The sequence below is a fragment of the Hippichthys cyanospilos genome, chromosome 22 (assembly GCF_059441005.1).
Source record: "Hippichthys cyanospilos isolate Australia breed blue-spotted pipefish chromosome 22, RoL_Hcya_1.0, whole genome shotgun sequence".
In the NCBI taxonomy this organism is placed as follows: domain Eukaryota; kingdom Metazoa; phylum Chordata; class Actinopteri; order Syngnathiformes; family Syngnathidae; genus Hippichthys; species Hippichthys cyanospilos.
In genome coordinates this window covers 929,880-955,252 of record NC_142390.1, presented here as the reverse complement: position 1 = coordinate 955,252, position 25,373 = coordinate 929,880, and the positions used below count along the sequence as shown (strand labels likewise).

Below are 25,373 nucleotides of genomic sequence, written 5' to 3'. Positions count from 1 at the left end.
CCCCCCCCCCCCCCCCCCCCCCCCTTTCTGGATAATCCCAAGAAGTACTCGTTTAGCTGTAGATTTTGCTTTCTTTGCTGTATCTCTTTACTCCCATCTCTCTCGGTTTCTCTCTCTATCTCTATCTCTCTCTCTCACACACACACACACACACACTCGCTCTTTGAAGGAACGACGAGAAAGCGATGATCACTCCACCATTTACTGATTCGCAGTAACAAAATGACCCTAACGAGCCATTAGTATTATGTTTGCGTGGTGTGTGTGCGCCAGCGTGCATATTTTATTGTGTATGTGCGTGTCCATGGAACATTGTGTGACTGTGCGTGAGAGAGAGCGCACAAGTTATTGATGCTTTATCTGAAATAGTCTAATTGACAGGAATGAACTGGGGGAACCCAATCCCGTTTAACAATCATTAACTGTTTAATATTAAAATTGCATTTTAAGATTCATACTCAAAAAGTAGATGATTCCGGAAGAAAATGTGTCTTAACATTTGAATGAAAACAAAATATCTGCTTGGTGCTCTGCTTCCATCTAGCGGCCACAAAGTTTGATACAGGCGCCTGAAGCCTCGACGGCGCTCGACCGCAGTTGGGTGGCTACCGCTTTTTATTTCTATGACAACCGTCGGTTTGGTTGTGAAAGTGAGAAAAAAATCCACGTGTAAAATTTGCACACATGCAAGTACCATTCCGCCGAACTGCAACTTTGAATAAGTCTGTGATTTAACCGGGAGCTTTGTTTCTCTAATTTCTCACACGCTTTCCGTGGGAAACAATAATTCATGTTTATAAGCGTTTTTTGAATAATTGGGGAGGATGCGTCTCATTTTGGGGTAAAATTTATGTATGGTTTTGCAAACGTTTTTACCCATTTGCACACACTGAAACAATTACGCCCCTTCGAATGGTGACTATAGTTGTTATTATGATTGTGACGGTGTCCACTTGTCCAGAGCGTCGAGGTGTACCCGGAAGTTCCTCGCGGAGGGGTAGTCGTGCACGCGGATGGCGCATCGCTACCTGGCTGCCTGACGTCGTCCTCCGCGGCAGAGTTTGAGAAGTAGCACACACTTCCTAGTTCATGGCCGGTCAGGGAGGGATCCTCGCCGGCGTTTTCGACGACAGCAGCGACGGCCTCGAGTCAAATTGAACCTAAGGTGAGGCTGGGTGCTATGACGGGGGATGAGGATTTCCAAGTTGTCCGGGTTTAGACATCTGTCGGGGGTGGTGCTGGTGGGGGGAGTGGCGGGGGGGGCACAAGGCAGCGGCGCCGCAGGCTGAATTGACCTGACGGCAGAGCTCAGTTCTAGCTCGGCGAAGTCAACTCAAACATACCTTTCTTAGACCTTAGTGACGGTCTTTTTTGTTCTTTGGTGTATTTACAGTTTTAATAAAGAGCTCCCGGTCAGTTTTGTCTTTGTAAACTTTGTATTTATTTCCATTTACAGAGGCCTACCTAGCCAAACCCATTAGCCAAACACACCAATGTGGACCTAGCTAACGAGTGCGAGTCGTTTTCCGGTGCCTTCCTTCAAAATAAAAGCGCGTAAACGTAATCCATTGCATGGCTTTTCTTGCGCTTTTTGTGAAATGTCATAACATGTGCTTAGCATTGTAGGTATGATGTAAAACCTGTCAAAATGATAGGTATGTGTTTGATAGGTATGTGTTTGAACTTGAAACACAAACCAGTTCAATTCCAGTTGTGATTTGTCTCTGACGTCGCCATAACGCCTCATCAACATCCCTCTGCCGGAATCGGTTACGCCTCGAACCCGTTCACGGCTTCTTCTGGGCGCCCGCAAATTCGCCGTGGCTGCCGATTGGTCGAGACGAGAAGTCAATCTCTGACGTGGCTGCTCAATGATGCTTTACTAGCGTCAACAGAACCCAATCCTTACCTTCATCATGCACTTCATTCCATCCATCCATCCATCCATTTTCTTGCTTGCTGGTGCCTATCCCAGCCGTCTTCGGGCGGTAGGCGATGGACACCCTGAACTGGTTGCCTGCCAATTGCAGGGCCCACAGGGACGAACATCTATTCACGTACCTAATCTAATAATAATGGTAATAACAATAAAAATCGAACAAATGAAAGGAAAACCCGCTTCAATTATCAGCAGAGTAGTGTTTTTCCCATTGCATGTTCTGCGTGTAGATGAAAAAAGATGTTGCTGTCATGATAGCCAAGCTTGTGGTTGAAGCTCAGGCGAATACTTTTCCATACTCCGAGGGGGGAAAAACAGTATTTTTTTTCATTACGTTGGAAATCGCAGTCATTTGCGCCAAAGTGAACGCTATACTGCTAATAATTGACAACATTGCTCATTGAGTATACTTGTTGTATACTTCTTGTGCGCTACACAAATGCTGCATACTAATGTTTTTTTCTCCCTAATAACAGTCATCTTTGCAGTCGTCCTTAGGTTTATTTTGATAACGGTGACAGGAAGTGATGTTAATTTTCTTGTGTTGCGTTTCCATCCCTCCTGTCCCGCTTCAGGATAATGCGGCTTAGTTGCAGTTGGAGGCTTTGGACTTGGAAAACATTGTGTGCTTGCGTTTGGAGCAGTGTGACCTAGTAAACCAGCACAAGCTGTGACAAACGTCATCTGGCCACCAGGTCCTTGTCATCTTCAGCTCTCCGCACGCCTCCCAGTGTGTGATGACAGCAGCAGGATGCGTCAGGCTGGGACTATTTGCCCCGTCAGCTTTTACTGGAAGTGTTGTGTCCGTCGTTTTCGGGGATCCTCTTTGCCCAACGACTGAACAAAAGTCCCGGGAAAAATGAGCAATTTCAATGATTTCGTTCTCATTCAAAAAAAAAAAAGATGTGAAAAGTAAGAATGGATTTTTACATCATTTCCTCAACATGATGCACAGGCAACTTTAAAATAAGTGCATTCCTAAATGGAGTTTCATTAAAGGCTCATTGAAACATTTATTTATTTTGAATCTGGTTACCGTTTCATCAGTTTTTGGACAAGGTGGCCATTTCATCTTGTAGTCGTTTCTGAGAAAGATGCTTTATGGCTTAATTCATCCCAGTGGCACCCTGAAATGCATCATCTATTCTATACTGAATGTCCACTGGTTTAGAGTGCATTGTTGGAAGCCTTAAGTGCTCGCATGTCACACAGAGCAAGACGGAAAAGCAAAGAGTGTGAAATACCTTTCAAATGAAGGTCCAACTTGTTGTTTGTAGCGTTAATTCAAATGTGGCTTTGCTGCATGTGAGCTTTTAAAGACGTTTATTTTCGCAGGGACTTCAAAGACGAGACCAGTCTTGTTGTCTTCAAAATGGATCAGCAGTCATTTGGTTTATGTGTGCAGGTCATGAGTGCCTCGAGGAAGGAGAACGTGGAGAACAAGCGCACCCGTCCCGAGCTTCGTCCGGTCTGGCTTGGCCCGGCCCCGGGCTCCCACCATGAGTGAGTTCAATATTCCTTGATTTCATTCGAAAGAAAAAGAAACAAAAAATCTGAAAAGAAATGAGTGGCTTGCCTCCATGGAGCGTAGCCTATCTCGGAGGGCGCGTCTGCCAGAAAGTTGCCTCAATGACTGACGGCTTATGGTAAATAGTCACTTTACAAAATGTCATTTCTCTCTTCACTTGGCAAATTTTGGAAGGTGAGCGTGAGTTCCAAGATTTACAATTCAAAACAGTGCTTTGAGTCCGTCAAGAAATGTGGAAGAAGCAAGTCAGCATGTCAAATGTCTTTTCAAATTGGGAATTTTATTTAGGCGGATCGGCGGTAGCCATGATTTGCGAGATGACGTGAATGTTTTGGAGTTTGAGCCTCAACTTGTGCAAGATAAGCGACAGACGCATTGAAGCTTTTCTCATTTGTGAGGTCATTTAGCGTGCTCTGCTTTGGTTAAAAATGAGATTGAAAAAAAGAGTTATTTGTGTCTTCGCATAAACTTGAGATAGCCTTTTGTGTTTTATTTGATCTTTACTGCCTCTGAAATATGTAACTCTCCCTTTTGAAGATGTCTCAGTTTGAGCTTGCCAATGTTGATAGCCGGAGTTGGTTGGGATAATTAGTCCCCCCCGCCGCTGCACATCAAAGCGACTGTGGGGCGGGGGAGCGTTAACCTTAAAGGTCCCCTGATGTCACAGATCAAGATGTCATTATAGTCACACACCAAACAGATGAAAATGTCAGGAAATACTTTAATATTCCACACCGGAAGGAAGTTGCTAATTTGCTAACAGAACTAACGCAACATGGCTACAGTTAAAGAAAGTACATACACACACTTTTTTGATTGAATTCAATGGGTATTTGACCTTTTTGGTCTCATCATGCCAGACTGGCAATTAACAAGCAGCCCACCGTGTCCCACCGTGTCACCAACCTGGGCGGCCCCTCCCTTTTAAAGTCACAACACTCGCTGTTGGAGACATAAACATGTGGAGCATGCATTTTGTTGCGTAATCCAATGATTTCATGGAGCAATCAGGAAAGTAATCCTTTCTACGAATATTTGTCAGCGGTCACAGCAAAGGGATGGAAAGAAGGCTTTGTCGTCTCCAGCGTCACCTTGCTTGCAGTGGCCGAATAGAGGAACGATCTCCCTTGTTATGCACGTCCCAATTTCCGGCTGAGAGGAAATGAGGCCCGCCCGTGCAGCACCGCGCTCCCATCCGACTGTGTGACGAGAAACTTTGTACTCTGATTTTTTTTTTTTCCCCACTTTCCGTCTGCTTTTTGCCCCCTCGCGGTGCGTCTGCATGTGTGTGCACGCGTGTTAGTTTTTTAAGCACGAACATGTGGGAATGTCGTTCTGCCACCCTGCTTCCGTTTCACCGTTTTCTGTCTTGTCTTGATGAAAAATGCTGATGTGAACACTTTTGTGTGCGCGTGTGATTGTGTGGCTGGGATGGGAAGGAAGCTTTGCTGGAATATGATTGCATTTGGAGATAAACACGCTAGTGAGAGGAAATGAAGCCTGCGGGCATGAGGGCTTCAATGACCGTGTTATACGCACGCACACAGAGCAATGTTGTTGATATACCTGAGCACTCTCGCATGTATAATTAAGTACATATTCCACCCGCCAAAAGCACATCTCCTGTTTAGCATGGAGTTAGGCGCCAAATCACAAACGATTTTGTTGAAACCAGAATAAAAATCATATAAATAGGCACAAAATTGTTGATTGCTCTTACCGTTATGCCCAAACAGTATTGTACCTAAAAATTGGTCTGTTTTGGTATAATGCATCATGGGATCTCTTTGCTTTTATTTCCACTGTTGCAATGTCTGCGCAACTCAAGGCCCGAGTCACTTTGTAGTGAATTCCACCACAGCCCAGATAGCTGAGCCGATGACTTATTTGCATAAAATGTCCGCTGCAGCGAGCGGGAGGCATGGCAACCTTCCGTCTCATGGCGCCAGCACATGCCGACACCCACGCTGCGCCACAACGTTCATCTGATTGAATTGACACACTTACTTGTCTGTTCTTGAAGATGCGTGCCACTGAGGATGCTGGGAAATTGAGTTTGTACTGCAAGCCTGTTTGAAGGGCAAACCCAAAAATGAATTCTTTGAAATCGTGTTTTGAAGAAATAACACCCTGACACTTCAGGAAACTAAAAAGAACACCCACAATATTTTGTAATATTTTAATATTTGTTAAACTAGCTCCTATATATATATATATATATATATATATATATATATATATAATTTTTTTTAAGTGTCCCAACTCTTTAAAAAAAAAATAGGCTTAAAATACTTCAAATATAAAACGATGTAAAAAAGAAAAACTGAATGAAAAAAAACGTTACAAAAAGCAATACCTATACCATTTGAAAATGAAAATAACGCTCTAAATTAATCCTGTCCCTCATTTTCATTTTGAAGAAAATAACCGAATGTTTGAAGTTGCTGAAATTCCTAGAAAGGCCAAAAACGCTTTTGTTGTTGCCGTCATCCCCAATCAAGCGTCCCTCGAGCGTCCTAATGAACTTGTTTGAAAAGTGCCAGGGCCTGCTTCCCGCCTGCCACCGGCTCTTCTCTTCTTCCGCTGATCGGCGGGAGGAGGAGGAACGATGTGGGGAAGTGAGAGAGGGAGAGAGAGAGAAAGAGCGAGGAGGGCAATGCAAGGAAGGCACACAATTGCAATTTCAAGGACGTGCGGTGTAGGGACAGCCGGAAGAGGGACGAGGCTGCCACCTTTCAGCTCTCCGCCGCCGTCCCGCTTCTCTTTTCTTCGTGACGAGGACGTGCAAGGAACATGTGACCGGCAGCAAGAAGACAAGCAGACGTGCCTGCGGGAGCGAGCATGATAAAGGACGAGGCGGGGACGGGAGGCCGGCACCCCTGGGGTCCCCTCTACGCCGCGCCGCTCTGAGCCAGCATGCAGGTGCTGCAAAGGGTCAAGGAGCTGGTGTCGCCATCCAGGCGCAAGACGGCCGCCTTTGGAGGTGCGTGTGCGCGCGCGCGCACATAACTTCTAAAGTTTTATGAAGTCACACGTGCTCATCGCGGGACGTACGCTTTTCAACCGTCCGCCAAAAGTCAATAGACAAGCGTTTCGAGATTTGCTGTCCAACTTGAAAATGATCAAATCCTCGGCATTTCCAAGGAGACTTCACCGGGTTTCTGACACAATGAGAAAACCGCCGAGAGAAGATTGACTTTCAGAGCTGCGCGATATCACCGAAAGATAAAATCAAGACACGTTTTACTTTGATTTCAGCTGGCATACCCCCTCTTAGAATCAAAGCACAAAATATCTGCCTTGCAAGGAAGGAAAATAACAATTTTATTGGTTTTAAAATCATTCTAAGAAAAAAAATCAAATGAATCTTAATAAACGGATACAGAACTGTATGTCGCCACGGCCTAGTTTCTCTTGAGACCTCTGGAAAACATTTCCAATGCGAAACTGTCGTTACAAAGTAATGAGAGCAGTTCACTAAATCGAATGTATCTGTTTTGTGATAATGGACCCTCTTGAAAGTCAGATGCTTCATCCTCCGAATACATGACATTTTGCATCTGATTCTGTCCTTTCGCGCTGGCCTATCATTGTATTTCCCGGGCAGTGACGTCACAGAGGTGTGTGACTCGTGACTTCACGGTGGTGTGTGGTCCGTTGGTGAAAGTTGCAGGTGTTGCGTCATTCTTCGATTGAAAAATGTTGCAAGCCATTCTCAAGCCTCCATTCAGCATGCTTTGTTAGCTTCGGTGTTCCTTCTGTCTGTTTTGTTAGCATTAAGGTTCTTGCAGCCTGGCGAGTTAGGACCACGGCGTTTGGCCTTGTCCCCGGAGTTCCGCAAACCCCACGCTATGCACGCCTTGTCGTAACGGGCGCCCTCCATCATGCCGTGTGTTTGTGAAGGGCCGTCATCGTTTGTGGCCTTGCTTGGCCGGCTCCCACTGAGTTGTTGATGTCAGCGAGGTTCGGGCGGGGGAATGTCGCGAGTGGGAATGACGACGGACACCAAACAAGCGCCGGCATTGTGAACGGCGGCGCTGGTCGGCGTTCCCGCTCGGATTCCCCTTCCTCGCCGCGCTGCCGTTGGTCGCTCGGGACGGGAAGGCTGCCGGAAAGCTCAAAAGAGGACATGTTTGGAGTTTGGACGAGCGAGTCAAAGGTCAGGCGTGGACATGTTTCGGAGCTCAAGGGCCAACAGGCAGAGAGGAAAGATCGTTTGTAGAGCAGGTACAAAAAAAATATTCGCATTTGAACACGTTTAAGCATGCGTGTGAAATATTAGTTTTATTGTGTTCATTCTCATAGTAGTTGTTGTTATTTAAAACATGGTTCTTCTGATGTTTTCTCATACATTTGATAGGGTAATTTATGAGTGGGTGGGGAATGTCTAAAATGTTTGTACTGTAATAGTCTTTCCCAATGAAATAATTCTTTTTTTACAGTGGCATCAATAAATGATTTGCATACTTTCTAAGATATTGTTTAAACTGAGTGTATGTGAAAAAGATTTTCAACAGTGAGACAAATTTAATTAAAGAACGTAAAGACTAAACAGTTTTTATTATATTTACAAGACAATCAATTATGTTAAAACCTAATTATAATATGGGGAGGTAAAATTTGAGTTAAAACATGAAATAAATGCATGAGCTATACTGTAGTAATGCATAACTTGTCCTTGTTGTTGTTGCTAGCGGTTAGCTCGGCTAACCGCACTATTTTTGACTACAAAGAAATTGTCGTTTGTGACAGTGGAACCTGTCAGACCTGTCTTCAGTGTGACATCTCACTTTAGCATGCGGATAATGACACACTTTTAGCTTTTCGAGCAAGAATGACGTGCTGCGTTTGCATGCTAATTGCAATGTCCTTGTGTCAATGTGTGTAGCAACAGACAAATGATTGTTTACGATAAACAACGGGTGTACTGTCATCATCATCATTGGCATGTTAGAGGTGAATATATCAAAATGGTCACTTTTGGGCTCTTGAAACACTTTTGGAAGTATGAGCCGAACTGTTGAAAGTTGGAACAGTTTAAATCTGTCAAATGTGGAGATTGGGATGAAAAAAGGACACATTTTTGGGTTTATTTTTTCGCTTTTTGATAACAAGAGAGTTCTGTTGTTGAAAGCGTGTTTTGGCTTTTGCCCTCTTCTCGCCCAAACGCAACAGCTGAGGCGGTAGAGAACAAAAGGCAGGAAATGACACCTCAGCTCTCGCCCGCACTCATCGCGCTTGTTTTTTTTCTTCTTTTCTTTTTCGGTAACTGATTGTTGTTATCAAGTGCAGCTGGAGGACACGCGAGCGCTCGGCGACGCACAAAAGCTTGTTATTATGATGCTCCTCAGTTGGTTGTCATGGCAATGAGGACGACTCGATTTCAGGCAGTATTTTCAAAGACTTTTTTTCCTAAGTTTACTATTGTAAAGGGTGTGTTATATGTATTTCCCCCCCCTTTTTGTTTGAGCCGGTTTCCACGGAAAAGAACACTGGGAGCCGTAAACCCTTTTTGACATCTGAAATGAGGATGTCGGATTCATTCGGACGGAGTCAGTTGGGTGATAGGAGATGGAAGAGATGCTTACAGCAGCTCTTGTTAACCAAGGTTGTTACAGCATTATTGTCAATAAAAGAAGCAAGCGGACTAAGCCAACGTCCGAGTCCATTCTTGTTCACACAGGGTAATTAAGAAGAGATTTATTCCATCAAGGTTTGTTTTTTTTCTTACAGCTTACTGGTTTTAAATTTATTTATTTTTTTGTCATCCAATTTTCAGATCAGGACCGAAGTGGGCCGAGTGCTCACAGAAATCAAGTGTCCGTAAAGGTCAAGGAGAATCCTTATGATAGTCACCATGGAAACGTGGCCGAGTTTGCCAAGCTGACTTGTGTTTTTTAGCGCCAAAAAAAAAAAGCATTGCATTAACTCATTCGCTGCCATTGGCAACTAAAGATGTCAAAATTCCATTCTAACGGGCTATATGTCTCGTCAATGACAAGAGGATTAGGTAAGGAAATGTTTGCCAAGGTTGCACTTTTACCTTGGAAACTTCCAAACAGGCTTCCGCAGACTTGAACCTTTACCCAAAGTACGCCACACTTTTTCTTGCCTCAACTTTGGCATCTTTTGTGCATAATTCTCCTGTTGTGTGTGTTTGTGTTTTAGCGTCTGACAGTGATCAGGATGCCACCGTGAAACTGCAGCAGGAACGAGCGGAGATTGTGGCCAAATATGAAAAGGTGGGCAACCTTTCATGGAGATACGCGCGCACACACATCCAGGACATTGACGCCTCATCTGGCAACGGTGTGATCAATCAGAATGTGATTGCAGGTTGCCAGACTGTCATGCGGACACTCTATTTCATTTCCCACTTCAGTGACTCTCCTGGTCAAGGTGCCACCATGAAAATGTGCTCCTCCCTGTTTTTTTTATGTCCCAGGGAAAAGAGGCCACCGTGGAGCCCTGGGAGGACACCAACTTCCACCTCTACAAGTTCATCGACCGCTTTGGCTTTGTGCAGTAAGGACACACACATTTATCCATGCGTACTGTGTGAATCACTAGAGAGATGTTTCCAAATGGTTCACGGTCTTTCTTCCTTCTTGTTGTTTAGTGAGAACGAGCTTCCATCGTTTGACTCTGTGGAAGAAAAGGTAGTCACCCTGGTGTGATTTAAAGCACGTTTTCCAAAAGTTACCCTTCCGTATCTGAGTGGATGAATGTGGGGTTGTGAATGTTGTGTGCAGCACAAGCACACCGAGTTAGAGAGGACCGCCAAGTGGCTTAAGATGCTGAAGAGTTGGGACAAATACAGGCACAGTGAAAAGGTGGTTTCTTCTGATTGTTTGGAGGATAACGCTAAAGATACAGCAGCCCTCCAAAAGCCAGGCAAATGTTTTTTTTTGTTTTGTTTTTTTTTAAAATGCCCCCCAGCTTGTGCGGAGGATCTACAAAGGAATCCCGCTGCAACTGCGGGGAGAAGTCTGGTCCCTGCTGCTGGACATTCCCAAAATCAAGGAAGAAAAGAAGGACTTCTATGAGGTGCCAAGCCCGCTATCAACTGTGTGTCTTTGTTGCTTTTTCTTGTCGTTTTTGTGTGCGCATTGTGACGTAAGTGTTGCTTTTGCTCACCGTCGTGTCCAGACGCTGAAGGCCAGGGCCAAGGGCTTGTCTCCAGACATCCGCCAAATCGACCTGGATATCAACCGGACCTACAGGGATCACATCATGTTCATGCATCGCTACGACGTCAAGTGCGTTCTTCACCAAATGCATTTTGATGACCTGCTCTATCGTGCCCATTTCTGCCCAGCAAAGCCAGTTGCCATTTGTGTGATGTGTCCATTTGAAGGTGGCCATTTCCAGATGTCCTTCTATTATATATTTTTGTAAATTGGGACCAAATTTGAATAATGTAGTTTCAAGAGCCCTAGCAAAAGCACTCGCATCAAGAGTCACACGCGCCCCCAACCGGTGGAATGTTAGTCCATGATGTGGATGGGTTTTTACTTTGCAGGCAGCAGGCCCTCTTCCACGTTCTGACAGCCTACTCCATCTACAACATGGTGAGTCTTGGCGCAAAACCTCCTTAGGCAGCGCCATTCCTCACCTGCCGCGCGCCTGTCGGCAGGAGGTTGGCTACTGCCAGGGTATGAGTCAGATCACAGCGCTGCTGCTCATCTACATGAATGAAGAAGACGCCTTCTGGGCTTTGGTCAGGCTGCTGTCGGGGCACAAGCACGCCATGCACGGTGGGGAGCCGCGAACATCTCTGGTGCCCGCCCCCAGAGGCTTCTAATCTTGCCGCCGCGTCTTTTCCCTAGGCTTTTTCGTCCCGGGCTTCCCCAAGCTGCTGCGCTTCCAGGAACACCATGACCGCATCCTGAAGAAGATGATGCCCAAGCTCAAGCATCACCTGGTGAGAGGGACACACACACACACACACACACACACACACACACACACACACACACAATGTAAGCTCAGTTCCTGGGATCCAGATGGCCTTTGAAAATTCAGCCTTCCGAGCCTCTTGGACTTTGCTTTTGGAGGCTTGTTCAGAAAGGCACGGAAAGTCCGCCATTTTGTCTTTGGAGAGCCATTTTGCTTTTTGGCACGTTTTCAGGGATCACCACTCCTTGAAATTCTTTTTATAATTCTCCCCTAGAAGTCAATTTGAGTAAGGTACACTTTGCTTTGCCTCCTTTAGGACAGCCAAGAGGTTCTGACCAGCCTGTACACCATGAAGTGGTTCTTCCAGTGCTTCCTGGACAGAGTGAGTGCTGCATAAAACAGCACAATGACCTGCCTCTCTGACCAAGTGTCAGTCCGTCATTTGTTTTGTGGTCACAGACTCCCTTCACGCTCACTCTCAGAATCTGGGATATCTACATCCTGGAGGGCGAGCGAATTCTTCCCGCCATGTCTTACACTGTCCTCAAACTGCACAAGAGTAAGTCCACTCTGTTGTCGCTGGCATACACGTCATGAAAGATGTGTTGATTTTTTTTTTTTTTTTTTTTTTTTTTTAAATTTCTGTGGGCAAATGTGTCTCAGGGCACCTGATGAAGTTGTCCATGGAGGAGCTGGTGGACTTCCTGCAGGTGACGTTGTCCAAAAATTTCTTTTTCGAGGACGACTTTGTGGTCGAGCAGCTACAAGCCTCCATGGCGGAGCTACGAAGGGCCAAGCTGGAGATGCCCGCGCCAGGTACTGCTTTTTGCCGCCGCGGTCTGGACGTTCTGAGCATGGTGAACCCCCATTGATCGCAAAAAAAACAAAACAAAAAAGACGGGGGTCGGGGGGGGCCTTGAAAGCGTGTGCTTCCGCGACAGATGAAGTGCGATCTGGCGGGGGTTCACTGGCGCACTTGTATTTTGTCTTCTGCTTAACCTTCCTCTCTTTTGCCTCTTCTTCCGAACAATTGTTAGTCAAGCACTACAAAAAGGTGGCGATGCGCGGGGGCCACATTCGCTCCTACAACACCAACCGGTGGGATTTCCTGACTGGTCTCTCTCTCTCTCCATGTCCATTCGTGCGTCCTGCCTGTCGCTTGTCTGTCCAGCGCTCGGGTCTTACCGTCCTTTACGTTGACGCCTTGCTTTTGTGTGGAGACCTTCCATTGGCCGACGCCGCTTCCTCCGTTTTCACGCTGGTCTTTGAAGTAGTGCGTAAAAGCCTCAAGGATCCATGCCCCAAAAGACTTTGCGAGTCCACCTTCTCGGTTCAAAGCAGGCGTTTTAGTCCCATTCCCAGGGATCTTTGCCCTCTGGGATTGTTTTTGAAAATTCAGGCCTTGACGACAATTTGACTGGAACAACGTGTGCTCGTCTTTGGCAATACGCCTTCCTGCGGCCGCCGCCTCGTGATCAGGCTGGCGATCCCCTTTCGTGCCATGCCAAAGCCCCCCGGGCAGCATTCCCAAGAATTCCTTTTCAAGTGTCTTTGAGTTTTGTGTCATTGACGCGCAGTGCCATCCTGAATGTAACTGTCCTTCGTTGGCAGTGGAATTGCATGACTCCATGTTCCCGTTGTGATGTGACTCTGCACCCTCCCCCCCACACACACACACACAAATGACTTTGCCTTCTTTGAACGCCATCTTGGACTTTGACTTCAGTTGCTCTCTTTGTTGTTTGGCAGGTCAAGATGAAGAGTTCCCCAAGAAGCCTCTTGGGCAGCTTCCAGAGCTTGCGGCCAACCACGTGGGCAACGGCCAGAGCCACGCCGAGCCGGCAGAGCCCCCAAAGTCGCCCACGCCGAGTCATTTACGCCGGGACTCGCTGGACAAGTCCGGACGCTGGCGCAAGGCCGCCGACGCCCGGGACGGTCACGTCAAGGCGGACTCCAATGGGCAGCGCTTGCCACGACGAGGGGCCGCGCCGCCCTCGAGGCCGCTGAGGCACGCCGTCAACCACGGCTCCAACTTTACGTCCGGCGCTCACCGAGACGCGGGGCCTCGTTGGTTCAAACCCTCCGAGACCAAACTGGAAGCAGCCAAAGCTATGGCGGCCCGGGAGAACCGGCAGAAACAAGTGGCGGCAGCTTCCCCCGCGCCCGCGCCCGCCCCCGCCCCCGCCCCGTCCCCTTCCGACCGGGACGGTGGCCAGCGAGCCGAGGACCGGCCGCAGTCCAAGATCTCGGTTTCCGGCGCCGACCGCGGCTCCAATGCTTCCCAGTACGACAACGTGCCGGGACTGCCCGAGCCGGGGTTTGAGATTCTGGAGCTGGAAAGACCCCTGACCAGGATGCGGACTTCTCATAGTGAGGTACCCACGTACGGCGCTCCCGGCTACGGTGAGAATGTTTTCTTGCCGCAGTCCGGGTCACACCCGCCTCCGATGGGTCTCCAGACCCGCTTCCCCGCGCACCATAACCACCAGCGGGTCCCTACTGAGGTCCCCATCTTTCAGCCAGAGTTGAGACACTACGACGCAGCCGCCGGGGATCACGCCTACACCGCTGCCGGGCCAGCGCCTAACAGCATCTTTCAGGAGCGTGAGCTCATGAACTACTTGGCCATCCACCGCAGAGAGCCGCCGTTGCCCAACCGTCGTAGTCCCAGACCACCGCCCTTGCAGCTGGAGCCCCAAGGCAGCGCCACCCCCATCTACCTGCAAAAGCTCACGTCTGCAACACAAGTCAACGCCCCTTTCAACTACAGGTCGGAGGGGCCGGCCCCCGGGTCTCGACGGGCCCCGGAGGAATTTTTACCACAGTCCCCGAGCGGGATGCCTCGTTCGCCCAGCTTCCAGAGAGCCCAGATGTCTCCCGTGGAGGTGTTTGATTTCCCGGATGATAGCGGCGGGATGAGGAGGCCCGTCGTTGCGCACCAACAGCTTCCTCGGCTGTTTGGTGGTGCCCACTACAGGCACGCGCAGGAGGCCTTCGCCATGCAGGAGTCCATGTTACTCTGACCGCGCCTCCTGCCAAACGGCAAGCTGCTCCTGCGTTCGCCTTTGTTGTGCTATTCAGAGCACACACACACACAAACCCCCCGCTGAGGTCTAGCGGCCTGTACCCTTTTACTCGTCACTGGCCCAACTGAGAAAATTTCAAGCTCAGAGAAAAAGTAAGATTTGATTTTCGGATGTTTATCATAAAAAGAGGAAAGAGTGTAAACTTTTTTTTTTTTTTTTCGATATGGCCAGAGTTGTTCTTAGTCTTGAGTAGCACAAGTTGAGAAGTGGGCTCACCTTTTGATACAGTATTTGTATTTAGTCAAAGTTGACACTAGAGCTTGGTTGTGAAAGGTTTTTTTTTTTTTTTTTGCAAGCAGAATAAGACAAAATAAGTAATGACTCACTGGATTGCATTGACTTGTTTGTTTAGAATTACAATGGCTTGGTTTCAGGGGTACCTTCCCTGATTAACTGAAGTGCAATCGTTTTGCTTTATTGTTTTTTTTTTTAATATACTGTGAGTACTGTACTACGAGTGCAGCGTCTTCAGAAATACAAATACTGTACAATACACATAGGGAGAGCGAATAATATTTGCTTCCTGATGGCTTCACTACATTTGTAATGGAACCTAGATTCCATGTTTTGCTTTTTTTTTAAATGATCGTTTCTGGTCATGTTAGTATTCAAGATGCTCTTACCGAGACTGGGACAATTTGCAGTCTTAAATTTGCGTTAACTCATTCCGTACTGTTTTTTTGTCAACACTGATGAGTCGACTACTGTTTAGAAACACATAATGTGTTGGCAATGCATGTCAGCGTTGTCTTTCTGCTGTCTTACTGTTTTGACATTTATAAAGTTTCTGTTGTTCCGAGACTAATTACACCCATGCATATGGATATTTGTGTTTAATAAACCAAGTGAAGTGGACTTTGGAACGTTTGTCACCGTCAAAAAAAAATCACTTGCTGAAGGCTGCCCTCTTGTGGTCAATGAAGAATTGACTAGTGTAAACAACTTTACTTATTGTGATCATCCAGTAGTTGCTAGTCTTGGTCTTTCGTTTGCTATATGTATGAATTCGCGTTTTGAAACTGACTAAACAACCCCGAACCAGATTAAAAAATAATAATTGCCAATTCAAGAACGCTGGTTGTAAGTTGACCCTCTGTAGTGGTACTTGAAAGAATCAACTTCAATTCTACCTTCTTGGATACGGGGCGAAACAAAAACATTTTAAACATCAAAACACGAGGAAGAATATAGAAGGGGCGAGACCGTGACAATGAGAATCCGCAGGTGCCGGTCCACTAAAATGTTTTGTGTTTTGCGCCACTATGAGAAATATCTATGGATATTATTGTTGAGAAGGAAGTCTTACATCTTGCGGCTACTATTATCGTTCACTGCCCAACAAGTGCCTGTTTGTTCATGCGTGCGTCCCCTTTGACCCCGTCAGCGTCCAGTAGCGTTAACCCCGCCCATCTGCAGCAAGGACGGGAGCTCCATTGAAACATTCAAAACGCACCCATGCCCACCCGTCCACCGCCGCCGCTACCGTAGCTCTAAAAAAAGAAAGAAACGAGCATAGACGGGGCAGACAAGAGCGGAGGCAACAGCAGCCGCAACAAGAAACGGAGTAAAAAAAAAAAAAAAAAGTCGGAACCGGAACACAAAAATACTGAAGCGCGAGAACCGTGCTAGCAGCTAGGCTAACGACATGGCGAGCGCCTCGTATCACATCTCCAACCTGCTGGAGAAAATGACGTCCAGCGACAAGGATTTCAGGTAAAATATCCGTTCGCTCGCGGCGCGTTGCCACATTTGATCTAAGGAGCGTGCTAAATATGAAGACGAAAGGGGGAAGGCGAGCCCCGTGTAGCGGGCCTTTCGGCATGCTAGCAGTTAGCATGCCACCTGTCTGATCGTCGTCAGATAGTCGGTGAAGAAGCAGCATTGGAAAATGACACTTTGCGACCCCAATGTCACATTTGTGACTTTGGAGCCCATAATGGCACCGCGGTGTTGTGACTATGCACACAGACGCCAACGACTCATTGCACAAACGCAACCGTGCTGGTTAGCCGTTAGCTGCAGCTAGTGAGTAGTTAGCATCATCCCCCCTCCCCACTCAATGCAACTTGTGTCATGCTAGCACGCTAACATGTACCTAGTTGCACTTCAGCGTGAGCGTACGGGCGCGTGCACGCACATACACAACTGATGACGTCACATAGATAAACACAAAGCTGTGGGGACGCAGTAATTGACGTCTGTCAATCATCTTCATAATGCACGTTAGCATTATGAATACAATTTGTCTAAATGAATAGTAAGGACCAAACGTGACTCGCAATGCAAACAACATGCTAGTTAACAATTAGCTGCGACTAGTTAGCCCACTTCACTCTGCAGTTTTTGAGACATAATCTGTTACGATGCATGATATTTGTGGATTGTTATTCGTCTTTTAGCAAGTTCATAACTTAAAAAAGTTATTTTAATGATGCAACACTTATAGTGACCCTTTTCCTCACATTTGTCAAATGTCGCGTGTTTAAAGGGAAAATCTGGAACTTACATTATAAAGACAATCCAAAATTAATGATTTAACAATTTTAAAAAACGTCAAAACCAATTGGAACCGAAATAATCTGGAAATGAAAGAAATACAAGTGAATAAAATGATTGTAACCCTGCTGGTGAGCAAACTGGCCTGTTTTTTGGCGAGCATGTCACAAAGGCCGCCTCAAAGTCAAGGGAACTCGTAGCTGGTTGACACTCAGATGAGCAAATTGGTGCTAGTATGATGGCAGAATTGTTAGCATAGTTTAGCGGCGCAGACAATTTGCTACACCTGGTAGCATAGTACAGTGACGTGTTGCCAGATGTGTTGTGGTCGGAAGACATCGAATCCATGCGGGAAAGCGGCTCTCTAGGACCGGAGTTGCCTACCCACGAATTGACAACTGCATTCCGGGGGGCTAGTGATGTCAGAATGCATTCAGGAACGACTGATGTCTTCTTACGTGATAGTACATTGAAATTGTTGCGGGGGCAGATGGACAAATCCAGTCCTAAAACAAGCCAATTCCACCGCAGCACGAAACAACAATTGGTGTATTTCGATGAAATCGCGCCACATTTATGGAAATGTTGAACGTGAAAAAAGCGGAAGGTGTTTTGCCTGCATTTAAATAACTTGGTAGTAAAGCGTTGGATGTGGGCGTGCAGGTTCATGGCCACGAACGACTTGATGACAGAGCTGCAGAAAGATTCCATCAAACTGGACGACGACAGCGAGAGGAAGGTGAGCTCCAAATTCCGTCCTGCGCAGTTTGACACTAATGTGCTTTTTCTCATCCGCGTTGACTTGGCGGCGTTCTTGACAGGTGGTGCGAATGATTCTCAAACTGCTGGAGGACAAGAATGGAGAAGTTCAGAACTTGGCCGTCAAATGGTAAAATGAAGAGAGAGTTGTGTGATGGATTTTTGTCGGTGGCACACTTCAGTACTTTCACTCCTCCAAGCTCGTAAATGTTTTCATTCCACGTTTAGGAAATTGAGCTTTGTATTTTTCTCCCAAAAATTGATTAGAACCTCCAACTTCCTCGGCCAATTCAAAATGGTCCCACTTCATCGGCTTAGCACATTTCCAAATTCTACATTTTCACCCGATGACATCTCCGAATCATTCCTTTAATTGCCTCCTTGCCACAGTGGGACGCCAACGTCCTCATTCCACTTGTGTCTGCTAGTGAATGCAAGTTCAGCACCAGTGTCAGATTGTCTTCAAAGGAATAAATGTCGCTTGTGTGTGTGGTGGGGGGGCAGCCTGGGCCCGCTGGTGAGCAAAGTGAAGGAGTACCAGGTGGAGACCATAGTGGACACGCTGTGCACCAACATGCTGTCCGACAAGGAGCAGCTTCGAGACATCTCCTCCATCGGCCTCAAGACAGTCATCGGAGAGTTGCCGCCCGCGTCCAGCGGTGAGCCGGACGTTGCCGGCGTCGCGGCCGTACCGTCGTTGCGTCGCATCTGACACCCGTCTGCTTGCGCAGGCTCGGCCCTGGCCGCCAGCGTGTGCAAAAAGATCACGGGCCGGCTGACCAGCGCCATCGCCAAACAGGAAGATGTGTCGGTGCAGCTGGAGGCCCTGGACATCATGGCCGACATGCTGTGCAGGTAATAGAGAACGTAAGGAAAAAAAAAAAAAGCTGAACAGTCTGAGCAAGAATTAAATCATGTCGTTGCGCCGGCGTCTTCCAGACAGGGAGGTCTGCTGGTCAACTTCCATCCCTCAATCCTCAGCTGCCTGTTGCCTCAGCTCACCTCGCCCAGGCTGGCCGTCAGAAAGGTAAGACGCCGGCCGGGCGGGGCGGGGCCGCCTCCGCTCTAACAGCGGCACGCTCCTCTTCCAGCGGACGATCATGGCGCTGGGACACCTGGTCATGTCGTGCGGCAACCTGGTCTTCATCGACCTCATCGAGCACTTGCTCGGCGAGCTCGGGCGCAACGACAACATGTCCACCACCAGGACCTACATCCAATGCACCGCCGCCATCAGCAGGCAGGCCGGCCACAGAATCGGTCAGCGCCCGCACCCGCGCGCGCCGCCTTTGCGCAACGTGACGCTCACTGGAGCGTCGGTGCGTCCGCTCAGGAGAGTACCTGGAGAAGATCATTCCGCTGGTGGTCAAGTTCTGCAACGTGGATGACGACGAGCTGAGAGAGTACTGCATCCAGGCCTTTGAATCCTTCGTCAGGAGGTCATGCCAGCAACCAATCACATTGTCACGCCGATGCTTTTTCTTCAAAGAAGAATACGAGTCCCTAAAAAGTTAAAACTACTAGCCCGACGTACCTACCCCAATATGCAGAACAGGTTTCTTACGTTGATACGCAGGGGTCAGAAAAGAACGGTATGAACGCGTACGTCAGCAAGATATGTACGATATCAAATTCTTATTACATACAATTGGTGATAGAGCAGAAAAAAAAGACGAATACGACCCTATTTACTATGTGCTGTAATTTTCACGCGCCGTCAGGCTTGGCCAAAATGACAACATGGAATTGATCTGTTGAAAGGCGTTGGAAATTTTGAACTCAGATATAACCTTTCTTTACGCAATACTGATTTTTTTTTTTTTTTTTTTTTTTTTGCGGGCGCCTACTTATTTTAGGTGCCCGAAAGAGGTGTACGCCCACGTCCCCACCGTCATCTCCATCTGTTTGCGCTACCTGACCTACGACCCCAACTACAACTTTGATGACGAGGACGATGACGACAACGCTATGGACGCCGAGCAGAACGACGAAGACTATCAAGGTACGCCTCCCGCCCAAATTTTTTTTTGCGTCTCGGAAAAGTGCAGGCCATCTTCCAACATTTTTGATGGGTCGAAACGTTGGAACTGGCGAAAAGTATGGATTTTTTCCCGCCAAACGTGAGATTTCGGCCCCGCCCCGGCGACACCGGTCCTTCGGTGAAGCGTTTTGCGCGCCCCGCCGCTAAAGGAGACTTTGCGTCCAGGTAGCGACGACGAGTACAGCGACGACGACGACATGAGCTGGAAGGTTCGGCGGGCGGCGGCCAAGTGCCTGGACGCCGTGGTCTCCACGCGGCACGAGATGCTGCCCGAGTTCTACCGATCGGTGTCGCCCGCGCTCGTCTGCCGCTTCAAGGTAAGGCCTCGTGGGACGGGGACGTCGCGGGCCACCCTGGCCCATCTCCCCGCCTGGCTTCCAGGAGAGGGAGGAGAACGTGAAAGCGGACGTGTTCCACGCCTACCTGTCGCTGCTCAAGCAAACGCGGCCCGCTCAGAGCTGGCTGACCGACCCGGACGCCATGGAGCAGGGCGACACGCCCCTCACCATGCTGCAGAGTCAGGTGACCAAAATGTTTTCCGTTGCCCGGATCCAAATGAAACGTGGGCTTTTGTCAAGGGCGGCGTTTTTTAATTGTGGGACGCGGTGATCGGTCGTCGCCTGAAATAAATGACATCGGGAAGGGTGGGCCGTTTACAGTCACGTCAAATTGAATCTCGATGTGATCTTTGGTGCGCCACCAGGTGGCCATGATCGTCAAGGCTCTGCACAAGCAGCTGAAGGAGAAGAGTGTCAAGACGCGCCAGTGTTGCTTCAACATGCTGACGGAGTTGGTCAATGTGCTGCCGGGAGCGCTGACGCAGCACATCCCCGTGCTCATACCAGGTGGCGGCTCATACTCATACTCCTGGCGTGCTCATACTCGTCAACTGGCCGAAAATGACCGGAGCCGCTGTCTTTTCAGGGATCATCTTCTCCCTCAACGACAAGTCGAGCAGCTCCAACCTGAAGATCGACGCGCTGGCGTGCCTCCACGTCGTCATGCTGACACACCCCGCCCACGCCTTCCACACGCATGTCCCCGCCCTGGTCCCCCCAGTGGTGGCGTGCGTGGGGGACCCTTTCTATAAGATCACCTCGGAGGCTCTCCTGGTCACGCAGCAGCTTGTCAAGGTGAGGCGGCGCCGCCCCGCCCCCGCCGTAGGCGCCTCACGCGCTGGACGGCTTCTGCCCAACAGGTCATCAGACCCCTGGACGGTCAGTCAGAAAGCTTTGACCCCTCCCCCTACATCGACGACCTGTTCAGCTGTACAGTCAAGCGCCTCAAGGCCGCCGACATAGACCAGGAAGTGAAAGAGCGCGCCATTTCCTGCATGGGACAAATCGTGGCCAACCTCGGTATCCCGCACCTGTCCGGGCCCCGTCTCGATGAGCGCGCGCTCGCGATTCCACGTGCTATTTGTTTTTCTGTGGCCCAGGTGACCGCCTCCCTTCCGAACTTCACGGCACGCTCTTGATCTTTTTGGAACGGCTGAAAAACGAGATCACACGCCTCACCACGGTTAAAGGTTGACACCTCCGTCAACATTGAGCCATATGCAAATGAGCACACACACAGGCCTGGCCTGTCCAGTTATTGAGAGGAGGGGGAGCTCTAACGTTTCCTTTGTGTGTGCGATTTTTGTTTTTAAATAAAGCTTTGACGCTAATCGCCGGTTCCCCTCTGAAAATCGACCTGCGGCCCGTCCTGCCTGACGCCATCCCCATCCTAGCCTCCTTTCTGCGCAAGAACCAACGAGCGCTTAAGCTCTGCACGCTCGCCGCACTCGACATCCTGCTCAGAAACTACAGGTAACCCCCCCCCGCCGCCACCACAACCAAACGCTATGGCCTTTATGTTAGGCGGGCCGGTTTTTTCACTGGACAACAAGGAAATAAAGACTTACCAATCGCTATGGCCTTTATGTTAGGCGGGCCGGTTTTTTCACTGGACAACAAGGAAATAAAGACTTGCCGCACTCATTTTCCTTTTGCGCCGGGCGGCAGTCACGTCCATCTCATCGGTGCAGTTTTCGTATTCAACCTGGTTGTCGCGGTTCTTGCCATCAGCTCGGCGGTGACGCCGGCGATGGTGGACGCGGTGCTGGCCGAACTCCCGCCACTGATCTCGGAGAGCGACATGCACGTGTCACAGATGGCGCTGAGCTTCCTGTCCACGTTGGCCGTGACGCACCCGTCGCTGCTCGGCCAGCTGAGCGGCGGTAACATCCTCACGCAGCTCATCGCGCTCGTCAGGTCCCCGCTGCTGCAGGGCGGCGCCCTCGCCGCCATGTTGGACTTCTACCAGGTGCGTCGCGATAGCCCGATGCAACTTTTTCTCTTCCGATAGCACAGCCAGGAACGGTACAAGCTTTGATCATTATTTGGTATGGATTATTAGGAGAGATTTGATCAGTTGGTCAAACGAAGAACGGAAGTCAGCGTGAGAAAATATGAACCAGACCGGTATCGATGGGATCCGGTCAGCCCCGCCCGACAAATTGAACATTTGTACGGGAGGCTTGATAAAAGTCGATTTCGTTGAAATAGAAAATGCACCCGTGCCTTTAAGCGAAGCACGCCAGAGTCTCGACTTGACGCCAATGCCGACAGAGTACTTTGAGTGGGTGCAAGGTAGGAAAGCACTTGACGGCTAAAAGTACCTCTCCCCGCCGGCGTGTCCGCACACGCGTTTGCGTTCAGGCTCTGGTGTCGACGGACACGGCGGGCCTGGGCTACATGGACCTGCTGCGGATGCTGACGGGTCCGGTTTACTCGCAGAGCGCGGCGCTGCCTCACAAACAGGCCTACTGCTCCATCGCCAAATGCGTGGCGGCGCTCACCAGGGCGTGTCCGGCCGAGGGTCCCGCCGTGGTGGGCCAGTTCATTCAGGTGGGTGGCCGTCGCGCGTCCGCCCGGAGCGCCGCTCACGCGCCCCGCCGCCGGCCGCCAGGACGTGAAGAACAGCCGCTCCACCGACTCCATCCGACTGCTGGCCCTGCTCTCCTTGGGCGAGGTGGGCCACCACGTGGACCTGAGTGGCCAACCGGAGCTCAAGACCGTCATCCTGGATGCCTTTTCGTCCTCCAGCGAGGAGGTGACGGCCTCTCCTTTGCCGCTTTCCAAACTTGACACGTATGACAGGAGAAAAGTCCAGATGCGTGACCGCATATATATATATGTATATATGTATGTATATGTATATGTGTGTGTGTATATATATATATATGTGTGTATTTTTATATAAGTGGCGCTTGTGTCGCAGGTCAAGTCGGCAGCGTCGTACGCGTTGGGCAGCATCGCGGTGGGGAATCTCCCGGAGTATCTTCCCTTCGTCCTGCAGGAGATCTCCTCGTCCAAGCGCCAGTACTTGCTACTGCACTCTCTTAAGGAGATCATCAGTGAGCGTGCCCGCCCGCCCGCCGGCGCGCGCGCGTCTACGCACCGGTATTAACGGCGCGGCGCCTTCAGGTTCGGCGTCGGTGTCGGGATTGAAGCCGTACGTAGAGTCGGTGTGGACGCTGCTGCTCAAGCACTGCGAGTGCCAGGAGGAGGGAACCCGCAACGTGGTGGCCGAGTGCTTGGGGAAACTCACGCTCATCAACCCCGAAACGCTGCTGCCGCGACTCCAGGGATACCTGCTCTCCGGTCCGTGCGACTTTGGCGCGAGCCGGCCCGCGTACCTGAAGGTGACAGTCACGCGGCCCTTTTCGCCCACTTCAGGCTCCTCGTACGCCCGAAGCTCGGTGGTGACGGCCGTCAAGTTCACCATCTCGGACCAGCCGCAGCCCATCGACCCGCTGCTGAAGAACTGCATAGGTGCGCCGCCGCCGCCGCCGCCAAGCGCCCCTCCCGCGCCGCCGCCTCATGGTGCGCGCGCATGTCAGGTGACTTCCTGAAGACGCTGGAGGACCCCGACCTGAACGTGCGGCGCGTGGCCTTGGTCACGTTCAACTCGGCGGCCCACAACAAGCCCAGCCTCATCCGAGAGCTTCTGGACTCGGTCCTGCCGCAGCTCTACAATGAGACCAAAGTGCGCAAGGAACTCATTCGAGAGGTCGGGAACACTTGGCTCTCAATTCATGCGACACGTCTACGAATATGTGTTCTTTTCCGCCGGCTCCCAAAGTTCCACCTGCATATCGCAGATATGTCAAATCATACAGTATATACACACAAGGCATTTGATAGTGCCCATTTTTACAGCTGGTGTTTGAAACCATTGTTGACTTTGAAAGCGGAATGTTCATAGGTGGAGATGGGCCCGTTTAAGCACACGGTGGACGACGGGCTGGACCTGCGCAAGGCGGCCTTCGAGTGCATGTACACGCTGCTGGACAGCTGCCTGGACCGCATCGACATCTTCACTTTCCTCAACCACGTGGAGGACGGCCTCAAGGACCACTACGACATCAAGGTGGCGTCCTCCGGCCGCCGTCGTCGTCGGCCCGCCGCCGTCTGACGCGCTCTCCTTCCCGCGTCCCCCTCGCAGATGCTGACCTTTCTCATGCTGGCCCGGTTGTCCTCGCTCTGTCCCAGCGCCGTGCTGCAGAGGTTGGACCGACTGGTCGAGCCTCTCAGGGCCACCTGCACCACCAAGGTGACGCTCGCTAGGGCGCGCGCCGGCGTCTCCTCCAGTAACACGCCCGCGCCTTTCAGGTGAAGGCCAATTCCGTGAAGCAGGAGTTCGAGAAGCAAGACGAGCTGAAGCGTTCGGCCATGCGAGCCGTGGTGGCGCTGCTGACCATCCCCGAGGCCGAGAAGTCGCCGCTCATGTCCGAGTTCCAGTCGCAGATCTCTTCCAATCAGGAGCTGGCCGCCATCTTTGACTCCATCCAGCGAGACTCCAGCTCAGCCAACATGGAGTCCATGGACACCAGCTAGGCCGGCCCGCGCTCACGCACGGACGCACCATGCGACAGGGCACCCCGCTGCCGGAGCCACAACCCCGCGGCATGTTTCCATGACGGCGCACGCACACGCACACACACACACACACACACACACACCACACACACACTTAGTGAGACACCCTCCTAGCGATTGGTCGTTCCCATGATGCATTGCACTGAAATCAGCGCTTGCCAAAGCCGTGCAGCACTCAGACAAAAAAGGAAACACGTTCATTGACGAGTTTGAAAGTCCCTCCCGGTTTTCATCGTAGCCTTTTTTTTTGTTTGTTTTGTTTTTTTCCCTCCTCCTCCCCGCCCCGTTGGCACCATGAACTGATTGACCGCCGCTGCGTTACGTTCTGGACAAGTCGCACTTGCTTGAGGCCTGCTGAGCCGTGGGAGTTTACTAGTGTTGTGTTTTTGTTGGTTTTTGTTTTTATGAAATGGCGGCGATGACCAGCTTGATGCTCATGAGACGCTTTGTTCCCCTTTTCGGACCAATCGGATGGATGGGCTTCTCCGCTTCCTCCGGTTCGCACATAAACTTGCCCTACCTCGCCAAGAAGGAAGGTAGAGAGGAAGAAAATGCTGGCCGACCCAACAGATGCTCGTGGTCACTATGGTAACATTTGCAACTGGTTCAGTCTGGGTCGAGCTGGTTGGCTCTTGTGTATCGCCCAAAACTTAGAAAAAGAAAGAAATAAAGGTCCATTTTCGCCTGCCTTCACACCCTC

At 49.8% G+C, this 25,373-nt stretch overlaps 2 protein-coding genes across 5 annotated transcripts; both read left to right on the top strand.

Annotated features, from left to right (window-relative positions):
- The first annotated feature begins 77 nt into the window (after window positions 1-77).
- Window positions 78-15,307, top strand: usp6nl (USP6 N-terminal like). 4 transcript variants are annotated; one of them, XM_088406925.1, is made up of 16 exons: window positions 78-1,165; window positions 2,515-2,851; window positions 3,345-3,442; window positions 9,636-9,709; window positions 9,913-9,992; window positions 10,087-10,126; window positions 10,220-10,300; window positions 10,407-10,514; window positions 10,617-10,726; window positions 10,990-11,038; window positions 11,104-11,224; window positions 11,297-11,391; window positions 11,683-11,748; window positions 11,826-11,925; window positions 12,030-12,182; window positions 13,116-15,307. In XM_088406925.1, exons 3-16 carry the CDS (start codon window positions 3,439-3,441, stop codon window positions 14,387-14,389), a joined length of 2,355 nt encoding a protein of 784 aa, XP_088263051.1. In that variant the 5' UTR covers window positions 78-1,165; window positions 2,515-2,851; window positions 3,345-3,438; the 3' UTR covers window positions 14,390-15,307. The 4 variants fall into 4 exon arrangements, with proteins under 4 accessions (XP_088263051.1, XP_088263050.1, XP_088263047.1 ...); XM_088406924.1 differs by lacking the exon at window positions 2,515-2,851; XM_088406921.1 differs by lacking the exons at window positions 78-1,165; window positions 2,515-2,851; window positions 3,345-3,442 and adding an exon at window positions 5,977-6,450.
- A 572-nt stretch (window positions 15,308-15,879) lies between these two features.
- Window positions 15,880-25,366, top strand: cand1 (cullin-associated and neddylation-dissociated 1). Its single transcript, XM_088406891.1, has 26 exons — window positions 15,880-16,165; window positions 17,612-17,687; window positions 17,770-17,837; window positions 18,212-18,366; window positions 18,439-18,562; window positions 18,647-18,734; window positions 18,799-18,967; window positions 19,041-19,146; window positions 19,564-19,709; window positions 19,914-20,065; window positions 20,130-20,270; window positions 20,452-20,593; window positions 20,673-20,881; window positions 20,947-21,106; window positions 21,187-21,276; window positions 21,406-21,559; window positions 21,818-22,055; window positions 22,451-22,639; window positions 22,701-22,844; window positions 23,013-23,148; window positions 23,219-23,395; window positions 23,471-23,566; window positions 23,635-23,804; window positions 24,000-24,164; window positions 24,240-24,347; window positions 24,407-25,366. The coding sequence occupies exons 1-26, from the start codon at window positions 16,098-16,100 to the stop codon at window positions 24,629-24,631; spliced, it is 3,696 nt and encodes a 1,231-aa protein (XP_088263017.1). The 5' UTR covers window positions 15,880-16,097; the 3' UTR covers window positions 24,632-25,366.
- The last annotated feature ends 7 nt before the right edge of the window (window positions 25,367-25,373 follow it).